At 35.6% G+C, this 15,298-nt stretch overlaps 3 protein-coding genes across 3 annotated transcripts; all 3 read left to right on the top strand.

Annotated features, from left to right (window-relative positions):
• Positions 1-1,596: 1,596 nt before the first annotated feature.
• Positions 1,597-2,541, top strand: LOC122731520 (olfactory receptor 5D18-like). Its single transcript, XM_043971678.1, has one exon. The coding sequence runs from the start codon at positions 1,597-1,599 to the stop codon at positions 2,539-2,541; it is 945 nt and encodes a 314-aa protein (XP_043827613.1).
• A 4,886-nt stretch (positions 2,542-7,427) lies between these two features.
• Positions 7,428-8,387, top strand: LOC122731902 (olfactory receptor 5D18-like). The gene has a single exon (XM_043972151.1). It carries the CDS (start codon positions 7,428-7,430, stop codon positions 8,385-8,387), a length of 960 nt encoding a protein of 319 aa, XP_043828086.1.
• Positions 8,388-13,333: 4,946 nt separating this feature from the next.
• Positions 13,334-14,278, top strand: LOC122731901 (olfactory receptor 5D14-like). The gene has a single exon (XM_043972150.1). It carries the CDS (start codon positions 13,334-13,336, stop codon positions 14,276-14,278), a length of 945 nt encoding a protein of 314 aa, XP_043828085.1.
• Positions 14,279-15,298: the final 1,020 nt, after the last annotated feature.

The raw sequence follows: 15,298 nt of genomic DNA, 5'->3' as shown, positions 1-15,298 counted from the left end.
ATGCAGTGGATAGAGCACCAGCCCTGGATTCAGAAGGACCTGAGTTCAAATCTGACCTCAGACACTTGACCCTTACTAGCTGTGTGATCCTGGGCAAGTCACTTAACCCTCATTGCCCCACCCCCACCCCCCCAAAAAATACAAGAGAAGTAATTTAACCTGTTCAAGGCTTAAAATGAAACCTAGATTTTTGGTACGACAGAGGGAAATCACAGAGCAACTTTATATTGGGAGATGCCTTAAAGAGAAACAGAAAAATGAAGTATAAGTAGAAATTGATGAGATTACAAATATCAGTTCAATGATGATATTTAGATATTAAGACCATTGAGCATCTAGTATGTAGAAGGACTGAATCCTTGGGAAACAAAAATGTTAACCCATTGTAGTGCCAACAGTGGAAGATTGATTAGTGTTCTTCCTATTTCAGAAGAGATAAAGGGAAGGCATTATACATCAGGATTATAATAATTTGACATTTTTCATATATGTAACCCTCTCTTACTTCTTTTCCCATGAATAGTTGTTTGTGCATTTTCTAAAGTTACTTTTCTTCAGGGTCCTTCCAAATACTATACCTTCTTCTGTTCCTTTATCCCACTCTATACATCCCAATCAAAATCGCTGTGATTTATGTTTCCATCATCTTAATATCATTTTAACCTCTTTATAGGGGTACATCTTCCTGTAATGTTTTTAAATTGGTTGCTATAAGACAAGGATTCTTATCTTGGAGTCCATGGATAGACTTCAGGGGTTCTATGAACTTGGATTGAGATCTCACCTCTTTATTTTCATTCTCCTCTAACTAAAATTTAGCATTTCCTTCAGTTTTGAATGTAGGGGATATTTTTTTCCTCCGGAGAAATAGCACCAAAATTGCTAAATAAGTCAAGGGAGAGGAAGGTCAAAATGAAATTTCATCTTCATTTCAATGTAACTGGTTTTCTTTAATTTATGCCTGTTTTTCATGAAAAAGAGACCTATAAACAGATGAATATTAAGAACCCCTGCTCTAAGTACTCAGCTCATTCAAACATATAATCAGTTCACAGTCTTGCTTTATGTGCTATCTCTTCTCCCAAGAAAAACTACTTACCACAGTAGACTTTAGAGTCTACTTTGTGAGTACTCTGTCATCCTCTCTGCTTCCTGCTGAGATAGACATTTGAATGAATATCAACATCAGCTTTGAAGTTACTTCTTCACATTTCTTCCTTGGTTATTATAGTTGATACATGTATTGTTCCCTTATATTTTCTCCCACCTGCAAGACTTTCCTATAATTGCTATAAATATTTAACAATTGATTCTCAAAAAAGTACAAACTTCTAAATTAAATCTGCATTATTAACATTTTATATATCAGTTTCTTTGGTCCGGACAGTCAACAGCCAAATAAATCAATCTCTGACTTGTGGTTTTTGCTAATTTCCAAATTGTAAATGCTCACACTGAAAATTTAGCAATTGACTCTCTCCAGCCTATAGGAGCTGAATTTAGCAATACCAAACCGCCCATCACTGAACCTGTCATCTACCTTTATTAATTATTTGTTTTTAAATATAAACTTTCTAATTCCTTCCAGCCGGGACCATGGTGAATGTTGATCAAAATGAGACAGTTGCAGCTGCATTCATACTCATAGGATTTTCTGATTATCCGGATCTTCAAGTCCCTCTCTTCCTTGTGTTTTTGACCATTTATGTGGTAACTGTTGTGGGGAATCTGGGCATGATTGTAGTCATCAAGATCAACCCCAAACTTCATACCCCCATGTACTTCTTCCTCAGTCACTTGTCCTTTGTGGATTTCTGTTACTCTACTGTAGTTACCCCTAAACTATTAGAGAATTTACTTGCAGAAGATAGAACAATCTCAATTACAGCATGCATCACACAATTCTTTTTTACTGCAACATCTGTGGTGACAGAGACATTCATGTTGGCAGTGATGGCCTATGACCGCTTTGTAGCCATTTGCAATCCCCTGCTATACACTGTTGCCATGTCTCAAAAACTCTGTGCACTTCTCGTTGCTGGGGCATATTCATGGGGAATAATATCTTCCCTGATATTCACATACTCTCTCCTTGTATTGTCTTTTTGTGGGACTAACATTATCAATAACTTCCTTTGTGAGTACTCTGTCATCCTCTCTGCTTCCTGTTCAGATAGACATTTCAGTGAAATGATACTTGTTATCTTTGCCAATTTCAATGAATTAAGTACCATTATAGTCATTATCATGTCATATCTTTTTATTTTTGTCACTGTCATGAGGATGCGTTCAGCCAGTGGTAGGCGTAAAGCCTTCTCCACCTGTGCCTCCCACTTAACAGCTATCACCATCTTCCATGGGACCATTCTCTTTCTTTACTGTGTACCCACTTCCAAAAGCTCATGGCTCATAGTCAAAGTGACTTCTGTTTTTTATACAGTAGTGATCCCCATGCTAAACCCCATAATATACAGTCTGAGGAACAAAGATGTGAAGGAAACCCTCAGGAAATTAATAGGCAAGAATGTATTTTCCAGTTGAAATATATAAATATATATACACATATATCCATATAAACAAACATATATATAGCATATATGTAGCATATGTATGTGTATATGTAGATAGATATTTGTATATCTATATACATACTTATATACTGGTTTTCCTTGTTTTTTCCCATCTCTATTCAGTATAGTATTCTTCCTAGATGTTTACTGAAGAAGTTAATGACAATTGAAATATATTGCTTCATTTTAGTTATTTTTTCAAATATTTTTATTTTTAAATTAAAATTAAATTAAATTTAAAAAAAAGATCTTTTTTTATGCCTGATTGACTTTTGGATCATTTTAATTAGGTATATATCTCGCCTCATTTTCTTTAAATTATTTTTGTATTTCACTTCTATTCTTTGTTTTATGAAAATGTTACACATATGAAATCAGTCATTTTTGGTAAAAGTGTGCAGAGATATGTACTCTAACATAGTTATTGTTGTTTGTCCTTCATTTTCAAAGGACCAATGACATCATGGTGTGATATCTGGAGTTGTAAGCAAATTGTTTTTGAGTCAGAGTTGAACAAGATCATCACCCTCACTCTCTCTTCCACAATCATCAAAGTCTAGTGGAAAAGATGGTATGACTGGTGATGGTTCTGGATGCACTGGAAGTTTTGCTGTCTTTGATGTCTGAGCAAGCTCTATACGCTTTACACTGCCTACTTCAGTTGTCTTTATGACTATTGGGACAAGTTGTTCTCATCTACCCATTCCACTGGGGAAGTCTTATACACAGCCTCTCTCCCAGGCCCTTAACTCACTGACCATTCTAAGATCTGTCAGTTACCCTCATCTTAGTTAAGCCTATCTCCTGAGATACTTTACCAGAGTGTAGCTGCTGTAAGTGCTACAGTTTTTTAGAGTTAAATTGTGAGAGTTGAGTGGAAGGTAGGCATCAAAGTTGGATGAGCAGGCCTGAAAAGCACTCAACACAAGAGATACTAGTCCTCCTTGAATATCCCATATACAGTATCTCTCTCCATTTGACAATTATATCAAAGTTTTGCTGCTAACATGTTTTTAAGAGTTCTCTTTCTGATGTTTATGTTTTTTGTTTGTTTGTTTTGTTTTATTTTTTTAGTGAGGCAATTGGGGTTAAGTGACTTGCCCAGGGTCACACAGCTAGTAAGTGTTAAGTGTCTGAGGCCGGATTTGAACTCAGGTACTCCTGACTCCAGGGCCGGTGCTCTATCCACTGCACCACCTAGCTGACCCCTCTTTCTGATGTTTATGATAAAAAATAACTTAGTTAAATTTATGAATAAGATAATAGTTTCTGTTTGTGTCATTTTTAATAACTTGTTTAAATGATCCATGCTTAAATAATTTATCATGTAAAATCATAAGGAAAAGAAAGTTTACTGGAAACAGATGTAGGATATATTTCATGATATATTTGTGCATATATATGTGTACATATATACACACATATTTCAATAGTCTATGTATTTTATTTTTTTTTATTTAATTTTTATTTTTTGGTGGGGCAATGAGGGTTAAGTTACTTGCCCAGGGTCACACACCTACTAAGTGTCAAGGGTCTGAGGCTGGATTTGAACTCAGGTCTTCCTGAATCCAGGGCCAGTGCTTTATCCACTGTGACATCTAGCTGCCCCCTATGCATTTTATTATATATGTTTAAAGACATTATTCAGTAAAGTATTCCACAGGCCTCTCCAGAATTCCCAAGAGTTTCCAGAATACATAAGAAGAGTAATAAATGCCGAACTAAACCTTTTTAGACTATATGTTAAAAGAGAGCAGGTATCTTACAAGAGAATATCCTTTTTTGGTTTTGTTTTTGTTTTTGTAGGCAATGGGGGTTAAGTGACTTCCCTAGGGTCACAAAGCTAGTAAGTGTCAAGTGTCTGAGGCCAGGTTTGAACTCAGGTACTCCTGAATCCAGGGCCAGTGCTTTAACCACTGTGCCATCTAGCTTCCCCCTACAAGAGAATATCTTAAGAAAATATTGTTATAACCATTATTCTTGCTTACTACAGTGCATATAATAGGTGTTTAATATAGGTTGTTTTTAAATTTTAATTTAGCTGAACTTTAATGGGCTGTACTTCATTTAATTAAATTGAATATTTTTAATTAAATTGAATTTGCTTACATTTAAGTTTATTATGCAGAGCTATTCTGACAGGTCACAGGGTAAAGAGATAACCCAGTAAATCTGCCCCCCCCTTATTATTTTTATATACTAACTATAGTGTAAATAGTGATTCAGATCAGTTCTCACCTAATTATTCCTCCTACTTCCCAGGGGTAAATGATCAAAGTGAAGTATGTTTTCATCACAATTTTCTATTTTTTTTCATTGTAGGATAGTATGTCATTAATGATTTAAAAGAGATTTGATACAGCTGCATGTGATTAAGAAAAAAATAAAGTTTTAAATATAATTTTTCCTTTTTTATGTTATAAACTTAACAATAATCAACAAACAAAAACAAGCTGATGTTCAAAGAACAAATAAAAATAGGTTTAAGAACAAAATTGTGAGTTTTTCTTCTTTCTTTAATTGATTCTAAACTTCATCAGTAATGAATAATATAGGTATTTTTCAGATATGATTTCAATAAAGTCTCATTTAATAAGTATAACATAAGCGACACTAGATTATCTTTAATCATTTATTTTGTGGCCCATGGTGAGGGAAAAGAATACAGTAGAAAGTGCCCATAGAGATTCTGAGCAGCCTGACTCCCTAAGGTGTTGAAGACAAATAAAAGCTCCGGAGCATTGTCACAAGACTCAATTTCTAGATGCAGTAGAAATAATGATTGCCTTACATTATGTTTTATAATATCACTACGTATGTGCATATATATTAGAGTTTTCTGTCTTTTTTAAACTTGGACATGGCATGGCCAATTGAAACCAATTAAGTTTTTTTTTTCCTATTCTAATATATTCCATCAACTTACTAATGCACAATTCTGAGAATGTCTTTTTTTGGGGGGGGGTGAGGGATGTTTTATGGTCCTGAAAAGGTTTTATCAATAGCCTAATCACCCACAGAACAAAGGGGAATAGGCAACAAGTCAGCCAAAGGAACACACATTGAGGTAAGTCCATGGATCTGAGTATTGTTGACCTGTCCCTTCACAGTTCCATCTGGACATCAGAGATGTTTTATTGGCATCCCTGTGGTTGATGCTCAAGCAAAATGTGCAGTTTTTAAGCTAAAATAATGTTAGTTCCAATTGTTACCTTTGTATTCTCATAGCATACATTACATGAATGGTATATTGCTAGGGCCTGGGAGACAATAAGCTATCAAGCACACACGATTCCTCTCATAAGGGGAATTAAGTTATTGGAGATTAAAGAACATGTATTTCCCTATTCCAAGAGTCTCACAATTCTTCATTATTACTTCCCTCTTCAGTAATAAAAGTCACAACACATGTGTGACTTAATAAATGTGTGTGGGGAGTTATGTCCTAACCCCCCCCCACACACACACACAAACAAAGTCCTTATTCCCCCAACAAAACGTCCTACAAGAATCTCAAGTGTATTTATGTTTACACTTGACCTTCATGTCCATGCATATATCTTTTTCTGGATTTTTTGGACATGCTAAAGTTTGAATTCGACTGTCCAAAATACTTATAGGGATAAGTAGAATTGTAATTTTGATAAAATATGGAACTCTTAGTTTAATACATAGGTCCCTCTATCAATATATATACATACTTTTTTCTGCCCCTTTTTCCTTAGAGAGTCATCAAGAACACTGAGAAGCAAAGTAATTTCCCCATGATGGCACAGTATGTGTCAGAATTAGAATTTTAACCTGCCCAAAGACAACAAGTTTTCTACTTTCATAATTTCTTTGTGACACCATCTTCTTACTTTTCTATAATCTGGGTGATTTCTATGTGATGATCAGTCATCTCAGCCTATTTCTTTATGATATACTTTGTCAACCAGAATTAACATTATTTGATAAAATTAACTAATTGTGGAAGTTCCCAAATATTTTATTATAACAAGAATACTTAATATTTATTTTAGTAATATCAACTATACTATGTTATTTGAGGTGATGCCCTCAGAGATGTCTTCCTGAAGCAGAAACAAAAAAGGTCTTCAAAGCTCACAATCTGATTTGTACACACTTTTCAACATTCTTTGCTTAACTCTATTCTGGGTGGCTCATCACTGGGAAAACCCTGTTGGAGCAATCAAGCTTCACAAACTTATATTCAATGACCAAATAGCTCATCTTCTCAACAGGAGCATACTGAAACTATCCTATTTCCAAATTCACTCCCCAAATATAATTCAGTTTCTCTGTCCAAGCTGACTCAAATATATAACCATAACATATGTAATTCACTCTTCTTGCAACCTACCAAACTTTATCACTCCCAGGTTAGTTTCTTAGCCACCAAAGAATCAACAACAACCTTGGGGATCTTTTTTAGTGAGCGTACCTTTTCAGCATACACTTGTTATTTTTCAATTGTTTAATTTACGTTTGATTCTCTATGATGTCATTTGTGGTTTTCTTAGCAAAGATACTGGAGTAGTTTTGCATTTATTTTTCCACCTTATTTAAATATGAGGAAACTGAGGCAAGTGATTTGCCCAGCATTACACAACTGGTAATTATCTAAAACCAGAGTTCCATCAAGGTGTTCCTGACTGTGGGACCATCCTTCTAATCAGTGTGCCACCTAGCTACCCCATTCAGAATACATAATGCTTCTATTGCCTATTTCTTTTTTTCCTTTTCAATCCCAAACAGTCCCAAAGTCACAACACTTTCATTTATAAATGTCTTCCAATTTCCTTAATGTTCTATTTCTCAGAATTGACTCTCTATTTTTTTTCTCTTGTAGGAACTATGCTGGGCACTGAAAAGAATCAGAGTGCTATGGTCACATTCATCCTCTTGGGTTTCTCTGATAACCCAGATCTCCAGGTCCCACTATTCATGGTGTTCCTTGCCATTTATATTGTGACTGTGGTGGGCAATCTGGGGATGATTATCATCATCAAGATCAACCCCAAACTACACACCCCTATGTACTTTTTCCTCAGCCACTTGTCCTTTGTGGATTTCTGTTATTCTACTGTTGTTACTCCCAAGCTGCTAGAGAACTTAATTGTGGCAGACAGAACCATATCCTTCAAGGGTTGCATCACCCAATTCTTTTTTGCTTGCACATTTGTGGTGACAGAAACATTCATGCTGGCAGTGATGGCCTATGACCGTGTTGTGGCCATTTCTAATCCCTTGATGTACACAGTTGCCATGTCTCAGACACTCTGCACCCTCCTGGTGACTGGGGCATATGCATGGGGCATCATCTCTTCCTTTGTCGTCTTGTCCTCCCTTCTTTCCTTATCTTTTTGTCGATTTAGTATCTTGAATAACTTTCTCTGTGAATATTCTGTCATCCTCTCTGCTTCCTGCTCTGAGACCTATATAAGTGAAATGCTTCTTTTCACCTTTGCTACCTTCAATGAGGTGAGCACACTTGTGATCATCCTCACTTCCTACCTTTTCATTTTGGTTACTGTCCTGAAGATGCATTCAGTGAGTGGGAGGCGTAAAGCCTTCTCCACATGCACTTCACATCTCATGGCCATCACTATTTACCATGGGACAATTCTCTTCCTCTACTGTGTGCCCAGGAATCAAAACCTAAAGGAGGAGGTGAAAGTGGCCTCTGTCTTTTATACAGTAATAATCCCTATGCTGAACCCTCTGATCTATAGTCTGAGAAACAAAGATGTGAAGGAAACAATCACAAATTTACAGGTTACCAAAATCTTACCTCAATTAATTTATTCTCATTAATTCTCTGTCCTTATAGCCTCATTGCACATTTAACCCCCTCTGAGATTCAGCAATACTAGCCTTTATTCTGTTCCTTAAACACAATTAATTTTCCTTCTCTGTGCTTTTGTATTTGTTGTAGCTCTTGGGAAATGGAAATATATTTCCTCCTCTCCTCCTATAAACTTGCTCCTCTTTGCAGATACAATTCAAACATTACCTTCTACACAAAGCCTTTCCTTATTGCCCTCCCTCCTTGTTACTGTCACTCACTTCCTTCTCTCCCCAGCTATCTTATACTTAAAAGTTGTTTCTTTGTTTAATTTATTTTATCTATATTTTTACTGTTAATGTTCCTATGGGTATTTCTTGCCTCTGCAGTAATTTTTGATTTTTGTATTTCAGTCATGTCCAATTCTTGATAATTCCTTTTGGTATTTTTTTGACAAAGATACTGTATTGGTTAGCTATTTCCTTTTACAGCTTATTTTACAGATAAGGAACTAAGGAAAACAGGGTTAAATGACTTCCCAGTGTCATATAATTACCAAGTGTCTGAAGCTGGATTTGAACTCAGGTATTCCTGATTCCAGTTCTGGTACTCTATCTTCTGTACCATCATTAAAATTTTTTGTTTGTTTTTGTGGGGAAAGGAGGGTTAAGTGACTTGCCCAGGGTCACACAGCCAGTAAGTATCAATTGTCTGAGGCTGGATTTGAACTCAGGTCCTCCTGAATCCAGGGCCGGTGCTTTATCCACTGCACCACCTAGCTGCCCCTGTCCCCATTAAGTTGTAAAAAAATAATTATATTCTTTTTTAGTTTAATCCCAGATGTTAGTACAGGACTTGGTTCCTAGGAATCACTTAAAAAATTTCTTGTTTATTTACTGAATCTATAAGCATTACTGCATTACTTCTCAGGGATGAGTTGAACCTACAATTCTAGCTGTTACTTTTCCCTCAAAACATTGTTCTATCTCTTCCTTTCTCCATAAGACATTCTGCTGTTATTTCTTGGTAATGTGATTGTTACTGAAATCAAGCCTTGATCTTATTGATATGAACATTCCCTCCAATTGTTCTGCTAACTATGCATCCTCACATTCTCTGACTGTGTATATATACACATATATGTATATACACATATAATTATGCATGTGTGTATACACATATACACACGGACTATATATAATGTGTATATATATATAGTGTGTATTTGTACATATACACACATACATACGGATTTATGCCTAATGGTAACCATCTCAATGTTGGGGGGAGGGGGAAGAAGAAAGTTGCAAGATAACTGAGTGGTATATTTGAAAGGAATAACAAATTATACATATTGATTTGGCAATATCACTGTAATGTTCTGTTTTTCTTTCCCACTTTGTTATTGAAAGGCTTGTTTTCTTTCTTAAGTTCAGAAAAAATAAATATCCTTTTTAAAAGGGTGGAAAGAATTCTTGAGCCCAAACATATTTTATTATATGCCTCTTTCAGTTTACATAGACCAACTGATCCCTTTTTTGTTAAGGGGGATGAAAAATTTGAGTAACATAAGAATTTCTTTCTTTCTTTTTTTCAATACAACTTCCTCTTATTGCATCACTTTGGAAGGCTCATGATCATTATTTTCCAGTGGGATTTTCATTATTAATAGGAAAGCTAAGATAATGAGCTTCAACAAATTTTCTTCTGGGATTTCAAAGAAATTGTACTCTGGAAAGAGGACCCAGAGGACTTGGAGATTCTAGGTTATATGGCTATTAGCTTAGAAGAAACTCATTAGGGCTGAGGCCCCAAAGGCCAATGACAATGACATGAGATCCAAAGAACTGGCCCCAGCCTCTGCTTCCAGACATAAGAATTCTGATACTCACTTCTCCCTCTAGCAGGTGGGATGGTCTTTCATCTCCTTCTCCATGGATCAGTGAAAAATGATATCATTCTTATTTAAAGCATCCAGAAACTTCATCAATTCACCCATTCATGCATTCCAAAACATGTATTAATTGAATTCTATATATGTACATGTGATTGTATTAGGTCTGTGGAGTACAATGATTAAAAACAGCATAATCCCTCATAGGAAAGAATTATAGTTTAGATTGGAAGGGATACGACAGAAAAATGTTATAATTTATTGTAGATTGTGATAGGGGCAGAGTAATCTAGATAAAAGGTTCCAGGGAAGAGGCAGATAGGTGGCACAGTAGATACAGCACTGGCCCTGGAATCAGGAGGACCTGAGTTCAAATCCAGGTTCGGACATTTAACACTTACCAGCTAGGTAAGTCACTTAACCCCAATTGCCTCACCAAAAAAAAAAACCCAAAAAGGTTCGAGGGAAACCTGCAGATGAAGAGAATACTTATCCATGAGAGTGCAGTCTAAATTGAAGGTTGAAAAAAGGCTGCATATCATATTGCATTAAAATATGTATGTTTTTGAAAGTTACATAAGACCTGAGCTTTACCTTGAATCCAGGGAAACATTTTTTTCAAACCAAGTGAATGCTCTCTCTATGAATATGGGCAGTCAGTACAGATTAATAGCAGGTTTATAAATAGAATTATTTAAAGAAAAAAAGAAAAAATCATACTTTAGGTTTTATGTAGTGACATGAAGAAAGGCTAGAAAGGTACAATGGACGAAAATATAGAGGGCCTTGAATGTCAGATTAAGACATTTACTTTTCATTGTAAAGGCAATAGAGAACCACTGAAGACTTTTTTTGATTAGGACTGTGAATCCACTAAGATTATTTTGGAAGTTGTAGAAAATATGTGTTGAAAGGGTGGGAGAGAGGAGATAGGACGATAGGTTTGGATGACTGTTCAATATTTGATGTGAGTAGTGTTGAGTGTCCTAACTGGGATGTTCACCAGATTAATAGAAAGGAGGTGTGAGAGACATTGTGGAAGTGTAAACAACAGACTGTGACATGAGTTTAGCCCCATAAGGTGAAGGAAAGATAAAAGTTTTAAAAAAATGTATTTCTAGATTTCAAGCCTGGCTGACTAGAAGATAGGAACCAACATCAAGAGAAATATGCATGTGGGGATTTGTTTGGTTACTAATGATAAAACACAATAAGGGATGTACTGGTTGATCCTGGAACTAATACTTTTTTGGTTTCCTAACTTTGATAAAATATAATTATTCATGATTGATCAAAGACCTAATCAGCTGTTTTGAATCCATGTGAGCTCTTTGGCATACAATTAATCAAAAATTAGTAAATGAATAAAACAAATAAGCCAAATGTAGAAGTTGATCTCAATATAACCTAATCCTGCCCTTCAGAATTTGGTACAATGCTTATGAGAAAAAAGGCTTATAAGAAGAGATCAACAATTGTGATCTCTATGCAGAGGGTTATCCTCCTTATATCACCTTGGAAAGGGTTGGGGAGGAATTTGGGGGAAAGAGTGATGAGATTGTCTTCTTCCCCCTTTATACTGTTAAATAAATAAATATCCTGGGCAATAGCATGCCTTCATGAAACAACTGGCAAGGATCAGAAGGGTTACCATGTCATGAACGAAAACATACTTTTCTATTTCCAACCTAAGACCTGATATGAACTCTTTACTATCAAATTCTAAGGAACTGGGATCAAAATCAGAGTTTTTAATTTAGTATTTCAATATTAGGAAACATTTAATCTTTATGTATTTTTTTACAAAAGAATTGAAAGATTTCTTTGAGTTTTTTCTTATTTCGATGAATATCAAATTTCCAAATCATTAATACATTTTAGCAAAATGATTGAAAAATTATCTCAAGCTGTTCTTATAAAAGATAAAGAAAAATAGGCTAGCTGGGATTATCATTTGTCGGATGTAGTATTCTTTGTATAATTAGATGCAAAGTTATTAACAACTCAGAAGAAGGTGTCCAAAGGAAGGTTTTATAATTCTCCTGCAAGCGAAAGAAGAGAAAGAGATAGAAGTGGAACATTGATGAATATTTGCACTTCAAATAAAAATGAACAAATGACCAAACAGAAATGATAAATCATACTTATGCAGGGGGAAACCCAATAAAAACTAACCTATTATTTCTACTTCTCTTGGACAATCAAGGTAATGATGAAGCAAGCAAAATTGATCTCTATATTTTAAAGATCTTTTATACATTAAAAGGGATAGGGCAGCATTATGATTCAGTCAAGCAGAAATAATTATGCCACATGCTGGGCACTTAATGTAAATAATTATACAAACAGAAAGTGAGATAATAGTATTCTAAAAGAATTAGTTGTTTAGATCACAGAATTTGAGTTGGAAAAGATCTTCAATATCACTGGTTCAGGTAGGATGGGTTATAACCAGAGATGTCTGTGACTTTAAAAGAAATTAATAAAATGTTTTTTTAAACTATTAGTAAACAATAGATTATCCATGGAGAATATGTAGGAAAAATTGAATAAGTAATCGGGATGAAAAGACATGGAAGGGACATAATTGTTAGTGTTAATGGGAATGGTCATGCTGGTGAGGTCATGAATACATCAAGGCTTTTAATATGATATATCAGAAGTGTGATGGATAATGTTAATGTTAGATGAAGTATAACGGGAAGATTTTTTTTTTTTAATTTTAGTAAGGCAATTGGGGTTAAGTGACTTGCCCAAGGTCACACAGCCAGCATGTGTTAAGTGTCTGAGGCCGGATTTGAACTCAGGTACTCCTGACTCCAGGGCCAGTGCTCTATCCGCTGCACCACCTAGCTGCCCCCTAACGGGAAGATTTTTAATGATGTCTGTCCCTGCAGATTCAACTAACCCAAGCATATGCATAGTAGTTGTTAAGAAAATAAATTCCAATAGACTCTCAGTTCTATTTCTTCTTGTTCTTTTCTTCATAGAAACAGAAAGAGGATCCTGAACAATTCTGTCTTTATTCTACGTGCTGTTTTGCTCTATATGATTGAGTCCTTGATTCCCTTTCCATGAGCCATGGTGATCACTGACAGCAATCAGAGTGATGTCACAACATTTATGCTTTTAGGATTCACAGATTATCCTGAGCTCCAAATACTCCTCTTTCTGGTGTTCCTAGCCATGTATGTCATCACAGTCATAGGAAATCTGGGCATGATCTTAATTATCAGAATCAACCCTAAATTCCATACCCCCATGTACTATTTCCTTAGTCATTTGTCCTTTGTGGATTTCTGTTACTCTTCCATTGTCACACCCAAGCTATTGGAGAATTTAGTTATGGAGGACAAAAGGATCTTTTACTCCAGTTGCATGCTCCAGTATTTCTTGTCCTGCACTGCAGTAGTTACAGAGTCCTTCCTACTTGCTGTGATGGCCTATGACCGCTTTGTAGCCATTTGTAATCCTCTTCTCTACACAGTTGCCATGTCTCAGAGACTTTGTGCCCTATTGGTGGCTGGATCCTATCTCTGGGGCATGTTTGGTCCCTTTGTACTCTTATGCTTTGCCCTACAATTAACCTTCTCTGGCTACAACATCATCAACCACTTTTTCTGTGAATATACAGCTCTCATTTCTGTCTCCTCCTCAGATATCCATATCCCACACTTATTACTTTTTAGTTTTGCCACCTTCAATGAGGTAAGTACCCTCATCATCATCCTTGCCTCTTACACTTTTATTTTTGTCACTGTAATAAAGATGAATTCAGCCAGTGGGAGGCGTAAAGCCTTCTCCACTTGTGCCTCCCACCTGACAGCCATCACCATCTTCCATGGGACCATCCTTTCCTTGTACTGTGTGCCCAACTCCAAAAACTCAAGGCATACAGTCAAAGTGGCCTCTGTCTTTTATACAGTGGTGAACCCTATGTTAAACCCCCTCATTTACAGCTTGAGGAACAAAGATGTGAAGGAGGCCTTCAGGAAACTGACATACAGAAATGCCTTTTCTCATTGATCATCCTTATCCCTGTGTCATTAGATCATTAGATCTTTATAGGTGAGATATTATGCATTCTTACAATTTCATTTTATAAACCAAAGCTCAGAAAAATGGGAGAAAACAACAAACAACAACAAACATTTACCCCCAAAATTGGATTGTCATAATGAATAATTTAAGACATTAAACTCCTGATTCTTAACTGAGTGGTTTGTTTTGTATGCCATAATATTTCTCATTGAATTGCTATACCTGGTTAGTACATTGATTAAGAATAATTTAGTTGATTCAGCAATTGCTCTGCTTCCCTATTCTGTGGAATATAGTATCTTTTCTTTTTGTATTTATGATATTGACTTTATGCTGTTGTTAATTCAGGTTTCCATGGAATTAACGTTTTTTTGATTACCCATATTCTAGTGAATGAAAAAAGAGCATGATTTAGGGAATGATGCCACAGCATTCTGAAATCCTATCAGCTAAAAGAAATGTCCCTGAAGCAAATTAATACAAATCAGCATCACATAGACAAATCCAGTTTTCATTATGTAGGTATTTTAAAAGAGAGGGAAAACATTTCATTTTTATGAAACTTTAAATTAAGTTTACTTTTTACTTCTTATTTTACTTTTAATCTAATTTTTAATTTTATTTTCAAATTTGTTACCCTAATTTTTTGGGAGGGGCAGGGCAATGGGGGTTAAGTGACTTGCCCAGGGTCACACAGCTAGTAAGTGTCAAGTGTCTGAGGCTGGATTTGAACTCAGGTACTCCTGAATTCAGGGCTGATGCTTTATCCATTGCGACACCTAGCTGCCCCCGTTAACCTAATTTTTAACTTTTAATTAACTATTAATTCCAATTATTAATTATAATTAACTTTTAATTCAAATTAACAATCAGGCATATTCCTCTCTCACCTAGACAATCTCCCAATTAAAAAGAAAAACACAATATAACAAACAAACCCCCCCCCCAAAAAAAATCTATACAAATAAGCCTAGTCATGTGAACCAAAATCCCATATTGAGGAAA

Source organism: Dromiciops gliroides, chromosome 6, assembly GCF_019393635.1.
Source record: "Dromiciops gliroides isolate mDroGli1 chromosome 6, mDroGli1.pri, whole genome shotgun sequence".
NCBI lineage: Eukaryota > Metazoa > Chordata > Mammalia > Microbiotheria > Microbiotheriidae > Dromiciops > Dromiciops gliroides.
This window is presented reverse-complemented; position numbering and strand designations above follow the sequence as displayed.